The sequence below is a fragment of the Schistocerca nitens genome, chromosome 9 (assembly GCF_023898315.1).
Source record: "Schistocerca nitens isolate TAMUIC-IGC-003100 chromosome 9, iqSchNite1.1, whole genome shotgun sequence".
Lineage (NCBI taxonomy): Eukaryota > Metazoa > Arthropoda > Insecta > Orthoptera > Acrididae > Schistocerca > Schistocerca nitens.
The window spans coordinates 475,867,468-475,883,660 of record NC_064622.1 but is presented as its reverse complement, the minus strand read 5'-3'; the positions used below and the strand labels follow the sequence as shown (position 1 = coordinate 475,883,660).

The 16,193-nt window shown below is 42.6% G+C and overlaps 1 protein-coding gene across 1 annotated transcript in view; it reads left to right on the top strand.

The window, feature by feature from the left end:
- LOC126203053 (copper-transporting ATPase 1) overlaps positions 1–16,193 on the top strand; it is a 569,185-nt gene that overhangs the window by 534,799 nt on the left and 18,193 nt on the right. The window contains 1 exon segment of the mRNA XM_049937292.1: positions 3,082–3,246. Within this exon segment, the coding sequence (XP_049793249.1) occupies positions 3,082–3,246 (165 nt within the window).

Sequence of the window (16,193 nt, the reverse complement as noted above, 5' to 3'; positions counted from 1 at the left end):
TCTAATCTTCAGCATTCTTCTGTAGCACCACATTTCGGAAGCTTCTATTCTCTTCTTGTCCAAACTAGTTATCGTCCATGTTTCACTTCCATACATGGCTACGCTACATACAAATACTTTCAGAAAAGACTTCCTGACACTTAAATCTATACTCGATGTTAACAAATTTCTCTTCTTCAGAAACGCTTTCCTTGCCATTACCAGTCTACATTTTATATCCTCTCTACTTCGACAATCATCAGTTATTTTGCTCCCCAAATAGCAAAACTCCTTTACTACTTTAAGTGTCTCATTTCCTAATCTAATTCCCTCAGCATCACCCGACTTAATTCGACTACATTCCATTATACTCGGTTTGGTTTTGTTGATGTTCATCTTATATCCTCCTTTCAAGACACTATCCATTCCGTTCAACTGCTCTTCCAAGTCCTTTGTTGTCTCTGACAGAATTACAATGTCATCGGTGAACCTCAAAGTTTTTATTTCTTCTCCATGGATTTTAATACCTACTCCGAATTTTTCTTTTGTTTCCTTCACTGCTTGCTCAATATACAGATTGAAGAACATCGGGGAGAGGCTACAACCCTGTCTCACTCCCTTCCCAACCACTACTTCCCTTTCATGTCCCTGGACTCTTGTAACTGCCATCTGGTTTCTGTACAAATTGTGAATAACCTTTCGCTCCCTGTATTTTACCCCTGTCACCTTCAGAATTTGAAAGAGAGTATTCCAGTCAACATTGTCAAAAGCTTTCTCTAAGTTTACAAATGCTAGAAACGTAGGTTTGGCTTTCCTTAATCTTTCTTCTAAGGTAGGTCGTGAGGTCAGTATTGCCTCACGTGTTCCAACATTTCTACGAAATCCTAACTGATCTTCCCCGAGGTCGGCTTCTACCAGTTTTTCCATTCGTCTGTAAAGAATTGGCTTTAGTATTTTGCATCCGTGACTTATTAAACTGATTGTTCGGTAATTTTCACATCTGTCAGCACCTGCTTTCTTTGAGATTGGAATTATTAGATTCTTCTTGAAGTCTGAGGGAATTTTGCCTGTCTCATACATCTTGCTCACCGGATGGTAGAGTTTTGTCAGGACTGGCTCTCCCAAGGCCGTCAGTAGTTCTAATGGAATGTTGTCTACTCCCGGGCCTTGTTTCGACTCAGGTCTTTCAGTTCTCTGTCAAACTCTTCACGGAGTATCGTATCTCCCATGTCATCTTCATCTACATCCTCTTCCATTTCCATAATACTGTCCTCAAGTACATCGCCCTTGTATAGACCCTCTATATACGCCTTCCACCTTTCTGCTTTCCCTTCTTTGCTTAGAACTGGGTTTGCATCTGAGCTCCTTGATATTCATACAAGTGGTTCTCTTTCCTCCGAAGGTCTCTAAATATATGCTAAAATTATTACTTTGTTAGCTTAGGTTCAGTCAAGTACATGTCAAATTATCATAAGAATAAGCATTTTCAGAAAAAAAAGTCTAATTTTACTTTTGTTGTTAAAAGCGAAACCGCTTCTAAACGATGGATTGTTCAAATTTTGTGGTACTCTGAAAGACAGTTACTATTAGCAACGCAGAGGCGAAAACCACATGCCTAACTCTGTATGTCTGTTAAGTCGCGGTTGTCTTCTTAGTGTGCTGCACAGTATTGCGTACATGCCATGTCGACGTCTGCTTCACAGGAACGTGTGCAGCTTCATTTAGCCGTTTAATTTTGTAACAGCTGCTCTGCAGAGTTTTATTTACTCTTGTTGTTGACGAACACGTTGATGCCTCCACAAGACTTGCAATGGCAGCAATTTTGGAAACTATGCTGGCACTCACTGCAGTCATACCAGAAAACAACGTAATACGTTGCCACCATCTTCCTTTCATTATTATTGTCACGGACTACTGGCGCCCGGCCACTTCGTAATTTATCTGGGTGGTAATGTAGCATGTATCTCACTGGTCAGAGTAAGCAGCGCATACATTCTTATGATTCCATGGAAGAGAAGAGGGAGTGATTCGACCCTTAAATGCCAGTGCATACAGAGAAAAATTTCTTACAAATTACTACTACGTCACGCAGTATAGAAAATCTAGAAATAAATTAAGAATTCCAGAGTGAGATTTTCACTCTGCAGCGGAGTCTGCACTGATACGAAACTTCCTGGCAGATTAAAACTGTGTGCCGGACCGAGACTCGAACTTAGGACATTTGCCTTTTGCGGGCAAGAGTTGGTAGAAGAGAGAACTGAAACTGTGAGGACGGGTCGTGGAGTCGTGCATGGGTAGCTCAGTTGGTGGAGCACTTGCCCGCGAAAGGCAAAGGTCCCTAGTTCGAGTCTCGGTCCGGCACACAGTTTTAATCTGCCAGGAAGTTTCAAATTAAGAATTAATTTCGTGAACCAGGTGATTTTTTTGTAGTAGACACTCTAATAACACTACGCAACTACTGGGTGAAAATAACGCGAATGCTATGCAGTAGAGTGCGCCGATTCCGATTTTGCAGTCAGAAATGTTGTAAGACGTCGGGATTTTAAGTTATAGCTAAAATTCATGTGCTATTAAAAGCCTGTACACGGGTTAATATGTAGCTGCATCAGTGAGCCGTGTTTGATGTACGAGTGTGTGAGTATTGTCAAAGTTGTTCTGCTTTAACTGTCTGTGGAATACTTGCTGGCAACAAAAACTAGTCCTCCGAGGTGTACAATTACAAACAAGAACGAGAAGACAAAAAGCTTGGGGTAAACTCAGACGGGAGAAGTGCAAAATGTGTGCCATTGTACACAGTGCTGGAGATGTCCTCTAGAGTTCAGTAGCTACCATTATACGTCACGGTTGCACCACAGTCTGCGGCAACTCTGGTTCCACTGTGCACACAAATGATGAACTACGTAGTCTACTTGATGAAAGTGGTTTCACACAGTAAACAACTATAAAAAAGGGCTGACACTCGGTCACGAGTGTAGAGTAGTGTGCAGGATCAGCGTACAGAGTGATAGTTACCTGGTTTCTCTCTGTGAAACCTGAAGTGCTGGAAACCAGACAGTGTCTCTCTGGTGATGAGGGGGTCTGACAGTGTGTTGTGCTCTGCAGGTACCGGAAGCCGACGCGCGCCTCCCTGCAGACGGCAGAGTACAGCAGCGCGATGCGGGCGCGCGCCGCCGCCCTGTCCGAGCTCGACTCCATCTCGGTGCACCGCGGCCTCGACGACATCGAGCGGCCCGTCTTCTCCAGGTCCACCAGCAGCACCATCAGCAGGTACACTCCCCCACACTGGCACAACCAGCTTACCGTCTTCCGTCTTCTCCAGCTCCACCAGCAGCACCATCAGTGTGTACATTCCTCCACCCTTCTCCAGCTCCACCATCAGCAGGGACACTCCTCCACCCTGACAACGCCAGCTTCCCGTCTCCTCCAAGTCCAGGCACCATTAACAGGTACATGACTCCACCCTGGCAATGTCAGCTACCCGTACTCTTCTCCTCGGATGTCTCTGCCGGCCTCTGACCGAGCAATTTCTAGCTGTCGGTTATGTCCTCTGCCCAGTTTCTATTCTTCCTTCATATTTGCCATGTTGTTGGCGCAGACCATCCGTGAGCTCTTTAAGTTTCACTATCATCATAGTTCATATCAATCGATGCTCTTAATACACTACTGGCCATTAAAATTGCTACACCACGAAGATGACGTGCTACGGATGCGAAATTTAACCGACAGAAAGAAGATGCTGTGATATGCAAATGATAGGCTTTTCAGAGCATTCACACGAGGTTGGCGCCGGTGGCGACACCTACAACGTGCTGACATGAGGAAAGTTTCCAACCGATTTCTCATACACAAACAGCAGTTGACCGGCGTTGCCTGGTAAAACGTTGTTGTGATGCCTCGTGTAAGGAGAATAAATGCGTACCATCACGTTTTCGACTTTGATAAAGGTCGGATTGTAGCCTATCGCGATTGCGGTTTATCGTATCGCGACATTGCTGCTCGCGTAGGTTGAGATCCAATGACTGTTAGCAGTATATGGAGTCGTTGGGTTCAGGAGGGTAATACGGAACGCCGCGCTGGATCCCAACGGCCTCGTATCACTAGCAGTCGAGATGACGGGCATCTTATCCGCATGGCTGTAACGGATCGTGCAGCCACGTCTTGATCCCCGAGTCAACAGACGGGGACGTTTGCAAACCAAAACCATCTACACGAACAGTTCGACGTTTGCATCAGCATGGACTATCAGCTCGGAGACCATGGCTGCGATTACCCTTGACGCTGCATCACAGACAGGAGCGCCTGCGATGGTGTACTCGACAACGAACCTGGGTGCACGAATGGCAAAAGTCTTGTTTTCGGATGGTTCAAATGGTTCAAATGGCTCTGAGCACTATGGGACTCAACTGCTGAGGTCATAAGTCCCCTAGAACTTAGAACTACTTAAACCTAACTAACCTAAGGACAACACCCACATCCATGCCCGAGGCAGGATTCGAACCTGCGACCGTAGCGGTCGCGCGGTTCCAGACTGTAGCGCCAGAACCGCTCGGCCACCAGCGGCCGGTTGTTTTCGGATGAATCCAGGTTCTGTTTACAGCATCATGATGGTTGCACCCGTGTTTGGCGACGTCGCGGTGAACGCACATCAGAAGCGTGTATTCGTCATCGCCATACTGGCGTATCACCCGGCGTGATGGTATGGGGTGCCATTGGTTACACGTGTCTGTCACCTCTTGTCCGCATTGACGGCACTTCGAACAGTGGACGTTACATTTCAGATGTGTTACGACCCGTGGCTCTACCCTTCATTCGATCCCTGCGATGCCCTACATTTCAGCATGATAATGCACGACCGCATGTTGCAAGTCCTCTACGGACCTTTCTGGATACAGAAAATGTTCGACTGCTGCCCTGGCCAGCACATTCTCCAGATCTCCACCAATTGAAAAGGTGTGGTCAATGGTGGCCGAGCAACTGGCTCGTCACAATACACCACTCACTACTCTTGATGAACTTGGTATCTTGTTGAAGCTGTATGGGCATTTGTATCTGTACACGCCTTCCAAGTTCTGTTTGACTCAATGCCCAGGCGTATCAAGGCCGTTATTACGGCCAGAAGTGGTTGTTCTGCGTACTGATTTCTCAGGATCTATGCAGCCAAATTGCGTGAAAATCTAATCACATGTCAGTTCTAGTATAATATATTTCTCCAATGAATACCCGTTTATCATCTGCATTTCTTCTTGGTGTAGCAATTTTTATGGCCAGTAGTGTATTTTCATGTATTGCCTACACCTGTTTCGATTTTTCACTCATTATGAATCTGTACACATATACTACGTGATCAAAAATACCGTGGCACCTATTAGTGGACATTAATGTGAGGTGTGTCCATCCTTCGTATGTAATGGCAATTTGAACTCTGCTGGCGGCGCTTTCAGCAATGTATCTCAATGTCTGTGGAGGAGTGGTAAACCATCCACCCTCAAGAGCCGAAATCAGGGATACAGGTGGCCGAGTGTGCTGGACGTTGTAACCCCGTTGGATTGAAGTTGGGACTCTGGGCACATTAGTCCAATTCAGAAGTGTTACCGTCCATAAACCGTAGGCTTAGAGTTGCTGCTTTACGGCACGGTGCATTGTTATGCTAATACGACCAGCATTTGCCCGTGAACTGCTCCTGTCCTTTAAACAGTACACAAGGCTTTAAAATTTGTTCAAATAGTTCTCCATTTATCATTTTCTTAAGCACAATAAGGGGACCACACCATAACCACGAAATACACTTCCATTCCGTGACACCACATCCGCCATGCTTCACTGTTGGCATTGCGTGATGGCACATACCATTCTCCAGGCATTCACCAAACCCAAACCCATCCAGTGAATTGACTCACGGTACAGTGTTATTCATTGCTCCAAATCGCTCATTTACAGTCATCCATTGTCCAGTGTCGCCGTTTCTTACACCATCTCAGCCATCAAGTGCCACTGACTACAGAAATGTGTGGCTTATGAGTAACTGCTCGGCCGTTGTACCACGTTATTTTTATCTCCCTACACAGTCATTGTGCTAGCTAGACTTTAGAACTCACAACTGACTCCTTCTGTTGATTTGATGCGCTTTTTTACAACCACCATTCAGAATGATCGAAAATCCCTATCCATCACTACACGATATCTGTCAGGTCTTCATTTAACTGTGATTGTCGCTACAAGTTTCCTCTTCACAGTCCACAGCTCGTGGTCTTGCGTTCTCGCTTCCACCACACGGGGTCCCGGGTTCGATTCCCGGCGGTGACAGGGATTTTCTCGGCCTCGTGATGACTGGGTGTTGTGTGCCTTTCATCATCATTATTGACTCGCAAGTCGCCGAAGTGGCGTCAGCTAAAAAGGACTTCCAATTTCGGCGGCCGAACACCCCACATGGGGTCTCCCGGCCAACAGTGCCGTAGGATCATTTCATTTTTTTCCACTTCACAGTCGCATCCCCGACAGTCGTCTTGGGCAGCTTTGGAAGCGTTCGAATGTCCCTGATGGATTTATTACTCACGTGATGTGCAATGACTAAAGCACATTGGAAATCACCAAACTCTCCTGACTAACCCATTCTGCTGCCACTGTCTTTCTGCTGACAGCACTATACTCCCTGGTCCTTTCATACTGGTGGATCTGCCTCTTGTGACATCTTGTAATCAGTTCCATGAGGGGTGTGTGGATGTTTTTGATCAGACAGAGTATATAAATTAAAGCCCCCTGCTATGATTTCTGTCTGTATGTTCAGGATAATCTCTGGAACTACTGTAGGGATTTTGATATGGTTTTTACTGATAGACAGAATGATTCACAAGGAAGGTTTACGGATGTAGGAGATCTGACTGGAGTGCCAGGCCAGTGCAAGCTACTGCCAACTTCCACAGCGACCTGTGACTGTAGCTCGTGTCAAATTGGCAATGCAGTCAAACAGAGTGTGTGGCACAGTAGCTCACTGCTTACATCATTACCACAAGTTGTCACTCCAAATGGAAGTTAAAAAAATGGTTGAAATGGCTCTGAGCACTATGGGACTTAACATCTGTGGTCATCAGTCCCCTAGAACTTAGAACTACTTAAACCTAACTAACCTAAGGACATCACACACAACCGTGCCCAAGGCAGGATTCGAACCTGCGACCGTAGTGGTCATGTGGTTCCAGACTGAAGCGCCTAGAACCGCACGGCCACACCGGCTGGCGGAAGTTAAATGTGGGACGTGTAACACTACTGCTCCTGACGACTTTCCTGTCGTGCACTGGTTAAATTATTTAAATTTTATGAAAGTGACGATATTCACTTACCTAACATTGTTCCTCAATTTCAATCGCATCTCTTTGCAGTAGTTTGTAAACAAAATTACCAGTGCGCCAAATGAGTCGTCTTGTACTTGTTGCTTAGTGCTACCTGTGTGAAGTTGAGGTGGATTTTCTCTGCCTGGGGACTTGGTGTTTGTGTTGTCCTCATCATTTCATCACCACCACCATTATCATCATTTGTGACAGAGGCTAATTGGACTGTGTAAAAATTGTGTCAAAATTTTGGCTTTGTACGGGCGCTGATGACTATGCAGTTGAGCACCCCGCAAACCAAACGTCACACTAATAGCTCTGCAACACAGGGAACAGCATACAAAACACTAATGTTAGCATTGCATTAAATAAACACCTCACAGCACTACCAAAATAAATTAAAACTGGTACCATAATGTTCTTAGCTGATTGCTGCTTCGCACATCCTCGAGGCTCTTGCTAGAGTATCGAGTGGAGCTGAGTGGTGATTTTCTTATTTATATCAGAGTAGCACCAGAGTATTATGCTTACGAGATATCTAGTTTTGCTTAATGATTTTTTTGAAGATCACGCTTTTTGAAGGATATGAATGGCAATTTGTATGAATGATTGTAGTGAGTTGTATCCTAAAATGTCTGTTAACTGTAAAGATTTGTCATTTTTCTGATCTGTCAGGCTGTTTAGTGCATAACTGATGAATGAGCTTGTGGACGAAGGGAAGCCATCCTATAGAGACTTCCCCTTGATGTACAGATACATTAATTGTTTGCCTAGATCATTAACATCAGTGGTTTGTATCAGTTGATCCCTGTTGTGTTCAGAGGATCCTTCTATAGTGACTGAAGGTTTTATCAGGTCTTCATCCACTGTCGTAGACCACATGCCTGATCAATACAACATTGTAGGAAGGATAACTAGCGTATAAATCGTAAGTGTAGTGTCTGTGGATGGCATCCCACCCTTAATGAGTGGGTACATCTGGCAGCGTGCCTAGCACCTAGACATATGTACGTTGACGCTAATATAATTTGACTTGTATATGTGATTAAAATTATATCCAAAAACAAAGATGATGTGACTTACCAAATGAAAGTGCTGGCAGGTCGACAGACACACAAACAAACACAAACATACACACAAAATTCAAGCTTTCGCAACAAACTGTTGCCTCATCAGGAAAGAGGGAAGGAGAGGGAAAGACGAAAGGATGTGGGTTTTAAGGGAGAGGGTAAGGAGTCATTCCAACCCCGGGAGCGGAAAGACTTACCTTAGGGGGAAAAAAGAACGGAATCATGCAATTATCCAGATTTGTGCAACATACAGATGTGACTGTGGCCTGATGTTGGACTGCATTGCAGCTTGTGGGCAGATGTGCTTGTAGTCAAGGTTCTGGTCAACCGTCACAGAATAGGCTCACTGTATTGTGCACGAAGAACATCATACTTTTTCACATCTTTGCCTGCCATCTGAGGAAAAGTAATGCACTCTCAGAATCACTCTGTGCAACCCAACACCATTGGTCAGAGGCCAGCAGTGGGCAGACTAGGCAATTATTGCAATCGACATCACAACACAACAGCTGCATTTGGAGAAGTGTCACGAATGAGCAGCAGGCCACGGCATCACATTGTGTTCAGAGATGGATCGCAGTTCTGCTCTTGTTTGCGTGTATGACAACTCCCTGGGGGGTGTCCCATTCTTCCAACGTATGGGACATGCACTGTCGTGTTACTCCTGCCATCATGGTGTGGTGAACCATTGGGTACGACATCAGGTCATGGCTGGTAGTAAATGAGTGGACTCCAATGGTATAATGGCATCCTGCATCATCGTGTGTTACCTCTCCAGTGGCAGTACTGTGGTGCCGTTTTTCGACAGGGCAGTGCTTGTCCACACATGTATATGAACTGTCTACGTGATGCCGAGGTACTTCCGTGACCGGCAAGAGCCCTAGATCTGTTCCCAATTGAATGCTTGTGGGATCAACTCAGACATCAGCTCTGTCCCACTCCATTGTGTAGGATATCAAGGATCAAAGGTTGCCCGCCAGTTTGCCTAAGGAGAGGACACAATGGCTTTGATACCATTTCCCAACCGAATCCGTGTGTGTGTCCAGGCAAGAGGGGGTGCAATGTTACACTGAGAAGTGTACACATACTGCCAAGTTCTTTGTAAATTTGACTTCATTAGGTAATCATTGACTAACATCATATGCCCTGTCAACCCATGAAATTTCATTTAGTCTTCCACTTCAAGGTGTTTCACCATGGTCTAGGGGTACTGTCTTTGATTGGTAATCAGAACACCCTCGGTCCCAGGTTCAAACCCTGCCACTGCTTAAATTTTGAATAAAAATCATAAGCATTGGCAGCCAAAGACTTCCTGCATAAGAAGTCACCCTCATTCTGCCAATGGCCTTGTGAAAGAGGATGGAGGAGTGGACAGAGGTTCAGTCACTCTCTTGCCCTTGGTGTGGGAAACTGCCCCTAAGGGTGGAAGAATCAGCAAGATCAATGACATGAGGATCAAGAAGGCAATGGAAACTACTGCATTAAAGACACAGTGTGTATCTACAGGTCACATGGCCTGTAATTGAGGAAGCATCAAGATGATCTCTCCATTCCAGAATAATCCTCCATTTAGATCTCTGGGAGGGGACTGACAAATGAAAGGATGATGTTTTACGAGACAGGGCATGGAATTACAGAAATTTGAATGTGCTAGAGAAGCTAGAAAACCTGAAAAGGGAAATGCAATGGCTCAATCTAAATATAGTGGGAGTCAGTGAAGTGAAATGGAAAGTAGCTAACGATATTTGGTCGGATGAGTATGTGGTAATATCGACAGAAGCAGAAAATGGTATAATGGGAGCAGGATTTGTTATGAATAGGAAGATGAGGCGGAGAGTGTGTTGCTGTGAACAGTTCAGTGATAGGGTTGTTCTCATCAGAACCGACAGCAAACAAACACCAACAATAGTTCAAGTATACATGCCGATGTTGTAAGCTGAAGATGAAGAGAGAAAGTGTATGGGGATATTGAAACGGCAATCCAGTACGTAAAGGGAGATAAAAATCTCATAGTCGTGGGAGACTGAAATGTTGTTGCAGGAGGAGGTGGAGTATAAGAGAAATTTACAGAAGAATGTGGGCTGGAGACAGGGAATGAGAGAGGAAGGAGACTAATTGAGTTCTGTAATGAATTGCAGCTAGTAATAGTGAATACTCTCTACAAGAATCACAAGAAAAGGCTGAGAGATATGGGAAGATTTCAGTTATATTAAATCATGGTCAGTCATAGATTCCAAAATAAGATACTGGATTGTAAAGCATACCCAGGGGCAGATGCAGACTCAGATGACAATTTAGTAGTGATGAAGAGTAGACTGAAGTTTGAGATTAGTCAGGAAGAATCAATATGCAAAGAAGTTGGATACAGAAGGACTAAGGACTGAAGAGATGCCCCTGAAGCTCTCTAAGGCTATAGATACTGCGATAGGAAATAGTTCGGCAGGTAGTTCAGTCAAAGAGGCTTAGACATCTATAAAAAGGACAGTCACAGAAGTTGAAAAGAAAAGCATAGGTACAAAGAAGGTAACTGTGAAGAAACCGTGTGTAACAGAAGAAATGCTTCAATTGATTGATGAAAGAAGGAAGTACAAAAATGTTAAGGGAAATTCAGGAATACAGAAATACAAGTTGCTGAGCAATGAAATCAATAGGAAGTGAAAGGAAGCTAAGATGAAATCGCTGCTTTAAAAATGCGAAAAAATGAAAAACAAACAGGTTGTCAGGAGGAATGACTCAGCATATAGAGAAGTCAGAACAGCCTTTGGTGAAATTAAAAGCAAGGGTGGTAACATTAAGAGTACAATGGGAATTCCACTGTTAAATGAAGAGTAGCAAGTGGATCAGTGAAAAGAGTACACTAAAGGCCTCTAGGAGGGGGAAGATTTGTCTGATGTGATAGAAGAAGAAACAGGAGTCAATAGAGAGAAGATAGGGGATCCAGAATTAGAATCAGAATTTAAAAGAGCTTTGGAAGACTTAAGATCAAATAAGACAGAAAGGATATGTAACACAAGCTGTACATGGTCACGAATAAAACAGTGACCCGAATATAGAATAAACTTCCTTTACTTTGTGTCTATGGTCACAATTGTTTTTGTTATCAGAACACCAGTTTTGGTCAATAATGACCATCTTCAGATCTGTTTTAGAAAAACATGTCCTAATGTACTGCAGCCACAGTTTCATCATCAAATGTTAAACACAAAATTAGCACCAGCATTGTCAAAAATAAAGAAATAAATAATAAATAAATAAAACAGAATATGCAAGAGTCATCTTGTTAGTAACACTACTGTTCAAAGCAACAGTCCAGAACAGTTTTGTGTTTAACATTTGATGATGCCACTGTGGCTGCAGTACTTTAGAACATGTTTTTATAAAACAGATCTGAAGATGGTCATTATAAACCAAAATCGGCAGTCTGATGTCAAAAAATCTATGACCAAAGACATGAAGTGAAGGAAATTTATAGGATGTGTAACATTCTATCAGAATTTCTAGAATCGGTTGGGGAAGCAGCAACAAAATGTCTATTCACATTGGTGTGCAGAATGTATGAATCTGGTGAAATACCATCTGACTTTCGGAAAAATATCGTCCACACAGTCGTGAAGCCTGTAGGAGCTGAAAAGTGCAAGAATTATCACACAATCAGCTTAACAACTCATGCATCCAAGCTAATTCCTACCATAATCTGATTGTCATTGACAAAAAGCATTATGGTGTCACTTTTTATTATTTTATGGGGTGTGTTGTTTGGGTTTATTTAATTTTTAAGGTAATGTTCCATTTGTGTTTTTGTATATTATTTCTTGTTTTATAGGACTGTTGATAATGATTGAAAAATTAAAAGTTGTAAATGCTGTTAATAAAAAACTCCATGAGCAATGACTGATACAACTGTTGTAGTCATTTTATATTCATGCACCATTCTCAGATTGTTTGCTAATATGTGACCGTCTGCATTCTGGAGCAGGAGCTGAATTTGGACCCTTGTCTTTCATAGGCACTTCTCTCTCCCTCTTTCCAGACTCTCACTTCTTCTTCTTCTTCTTTTTCTTCTTCTTCTTCTTCTGCATGTATTAATCCAGCAAACTTTTGTGGAATTCAGACTGGATCATTCAAGCTTCCCTTTGGTCTGCCCACTGCAGAACCACCTACACTGGAGACTCCACCTGACAAGCCAGGTTTTTGAATTATTTGCCTCCATCTGTCTCCATCTTGGTAGATTTCCTCCTCAACATGGCATCCAATGCCTCTCCTGGCCTTTCAGGCTATTCTTGAAACTGGTCCAGCCACCTCTTTTGTAGACATCTACTGGCTGTTGTCCTGCTGCATTCCTGTCTGAGTACTGATCGTGAATGACTCTCACTGTGTATGTTTCACACAAGCAGAGCACATCAGTCAGTCTGTACTCTGACCCCTCAATGTGTGCACTTCCACTGCACTACAGATACCAGATGACGGCTCCATCCTGTAATGTAATAACGATGTGGCATATGATATCATATGTGCACAAACAGAAAGAGAACAGAACACTTTTGCAAACTTGTTAATTTTTGGAATGTAGATTTTTTTGAGAAATTGATCAGTAGCGTAGCCTGAGATTGTAAGGCAAGATGGCAAAGCAGTAGCGAATCCTTTAGTTAATCGCAATTCTCTCTTTATGTGTTTGTTTCTGATCTTGCTTCTCATTGTCTTTTGTAGAGCAGACCTAAAAAATTCATTTTATAAGTATGTTGTTCATGTATGTGTTCTTTGGTTATCTATGTAGATACCATAGGATGCGATGTGCAGCAGGGAATTTATGAACATGGCCAGTTTAGTGCATACAGGGACATTCTTTCCCAGCTTGAAATATTTGGATCTTTTGGTTATCATATTCAGAACTTTAAGATCAGTGCTCCCATCACTTGCCCCAACACTATGAAGATATGTAAATTGTTCACATTCTTGATCTTCTTTCCCTCTGAAGATAACTTACATGGAGCGGTTGTGCCACTCATTTGCATTGTCTTGTTCTTATTCACAATCAACCTAACTCTTTGAAGTTTGAGTTCCACAGATCCAGTTTCCTCTGTACCTCCTTGTCAGTTTCACCCCAAATGGTGGTTTCATCCGCATATACAAGAACATTTTGGTCTTCTTTTCCCTCTTCCTTGATGTCCTTCATCGTGATATCTGCAGAAATGAAATGGTTTTATTGCACACATGTCTTTGTTCCAAACGACTGTGACTTTCTGTGCTCTATTAATATGGTGCTTGCACAGTTATACTCTGTGGAACCTTCAAGGCTTGTACCTTAGAGACAAATTTTGGCAAATATTCTATATGGAATTTTCGTTTTTCATGATATTCTAAGATTTTGTCTTTTAAACTGTAAATGTTGAGTGCCTGATATGTACCTTTCTGTCTCTTCCTTTGTTACCCATACAAATTATCCAATAAATAATACAGCAAAAATTGTGTTGCATATTTTACCACACTAGTAAGGGCCCACACTTCAGCACTGTAAAACCTGCTAGAACTGCCATATTCTTGTATAGTTTCAGTACTTTTTTTCCTTCCATATTGTGTTTGTTGGTGCTATATTTATTGTTTCATACATTCTATGATATTACTTTTGCTCCAATATCAAGTTCTTCAAGAGATGACATTGTGAAACCAAGAAAGGTAAATTGGCTGATTATTTTAAGGGATTTGTTATTAATAAACAACTTACAGCAGACTTGGAATGGATCACAAAATACCATGTATTCTGTACCATGCATCTAAACTTAAAAAAAAAAAAAACTTTTATTGCTATTTTCCAATTCAGACAGTATTTGCTGTATGTATATATCTTCAGAATTTGTAACTATTAAGATTATCAGAAAATGAGACATTGAGACAAAGTTGTTACCATTTATATTATTGTCAGAACCCATCTGTTAAAGTTTTGTTTTCCATTCTCAGCTGGGATCTTCAGTATATAAATGTAATAGAATTGGCAACAAATGTCAGTCTGTCATATGCCATTGCTGATGTTATAATATGTCGGCAAGTTTTGAAGCAGAACACATTGAGCTGCAGAGTGGTAGATTCATTCTGCTATTGTTGCCAGTGATTGATTCATTATGCTATTGCTGCCTGTGATTGTAGCAACATTCAAAACAACCTAGGCAGTTACAAAGTGCATAGGTTTCTGTAGCCAGTGTTAAACTGAATAAAACAGTACCTTGTAGAATGGAGTCCAGCACCTCCACAGTGGGATCTATGTGTAAGATTGCAAGCGCTCTGTCTTCAGGCCACAAGTGGCCCATCGGGACCATCTGACCACCGTGTCATCCTCAGTTTAGGATGCGGATAGGAGGGGCGTGTGGTCAGCACACCACTCTCCTGCTCGTTATGATGGTTTTCTTTGACCGGAGCCACAACTATTCGGTCGAGGAGCTCCTTAATTGGCATCATGAGGCTGAGTGCACTCCGAAAAATGGCAACAGCACATGGTGGCTGGATGGTCACTCATCTAAGTGCTGGCCACGCCCGACAGTGCTTAACTTCGGTGATCTCACGGGAACTGATGTATCCACTGTGGCAAGGCCATTGCCTGTAAGATTGTAGACCTGCAAAAATTTCAGGTTCTTGCATGGCCTTGTCAATCTCTCCCAAGTGTATGACACAGCAGTTATGATCAAAGTACATATACTTGTGTCTGAATAAAATGTCATCCACATAGAATTGTTATTTTTAGCTATTCATTTTTCTAAGACAGCAACCTTAGGAGGTCATGCAATTATTAAATCAGAAATGTATGTCCAGACACTCTGACTACACAGCCTAAATACTTTGTTCTTAACTTTTCCTGTGATCATTATGAGGAACAGACAATAAAATGGCAGACTTGCTGCACTGACTGCATCCAATACCAGTTTTTTAAAAAATCTACCCAACATGGTTCCCCTGAACAGTGTCATCATTCTTCCATAAATTCTCATTTAAATCCCCTGAGAGCACCTGTAACACTTTGTAGTACATATACCAATGTATTCTGATTCTAGCAGTGCGTCTTTAAATTCATACAATGTTTGCTGTCTGCTGCCAAAAACTGGTGTAACTCAATGGAACAGCATTCTGTATTCATTCCTTAACAGATACACTGCATTTTCCAAGAATCATCTGGACCAATTTGTCTTTCACATTATTACAGGGTGGCACAGTTATAAGTAGCTTGGCCCACCTTTGAGTTGTTGTTATTGTTGCTGTGGTCTTCAGTCCAAAGACGGGCTTGATTCACCTCTCCATGCTACTCAGTCCTGTGCAAGTACCTTAATCTCTGAGTAACTAGTTCAACCTACATCATTCTGAACTGCTTAGTGTATTCATCTCTTGGTTTCCCTCTATTATTTTTAGCCTCCACACTTCCCTCTACAATTTTTAGCCTCCACACTTCCCTCTAATATTAAATTGGTTATCTCTTGATGCCTCATAATGTGTGCTGTCAACTGATCCTTTCTTCTAGTCAAGTTGTGCCACAAATTCCTCTTCTCCTCAATTCTATTCAGTACCTTCTTATGAGTTATGTGATCTACCCATCTAATCTTCAGCATTCTTCTGTAGCACCACATTTTGAAAGCTTCTATTCTCTTCTTGTCTAAACTATTTGTCACCCATGTTCCACATCCATACACGGCTACACTCCATACAAGTACTTTCAGAAAGGACTTCCTGACAATTAAATCTATACTCAATGTTAACAAATTTCTCTTCTTCAGAAACTCTTTACTTGCCATAGCCAGTCTACATTTTATATCCTCACTACTTTGACCATCATCAGTTA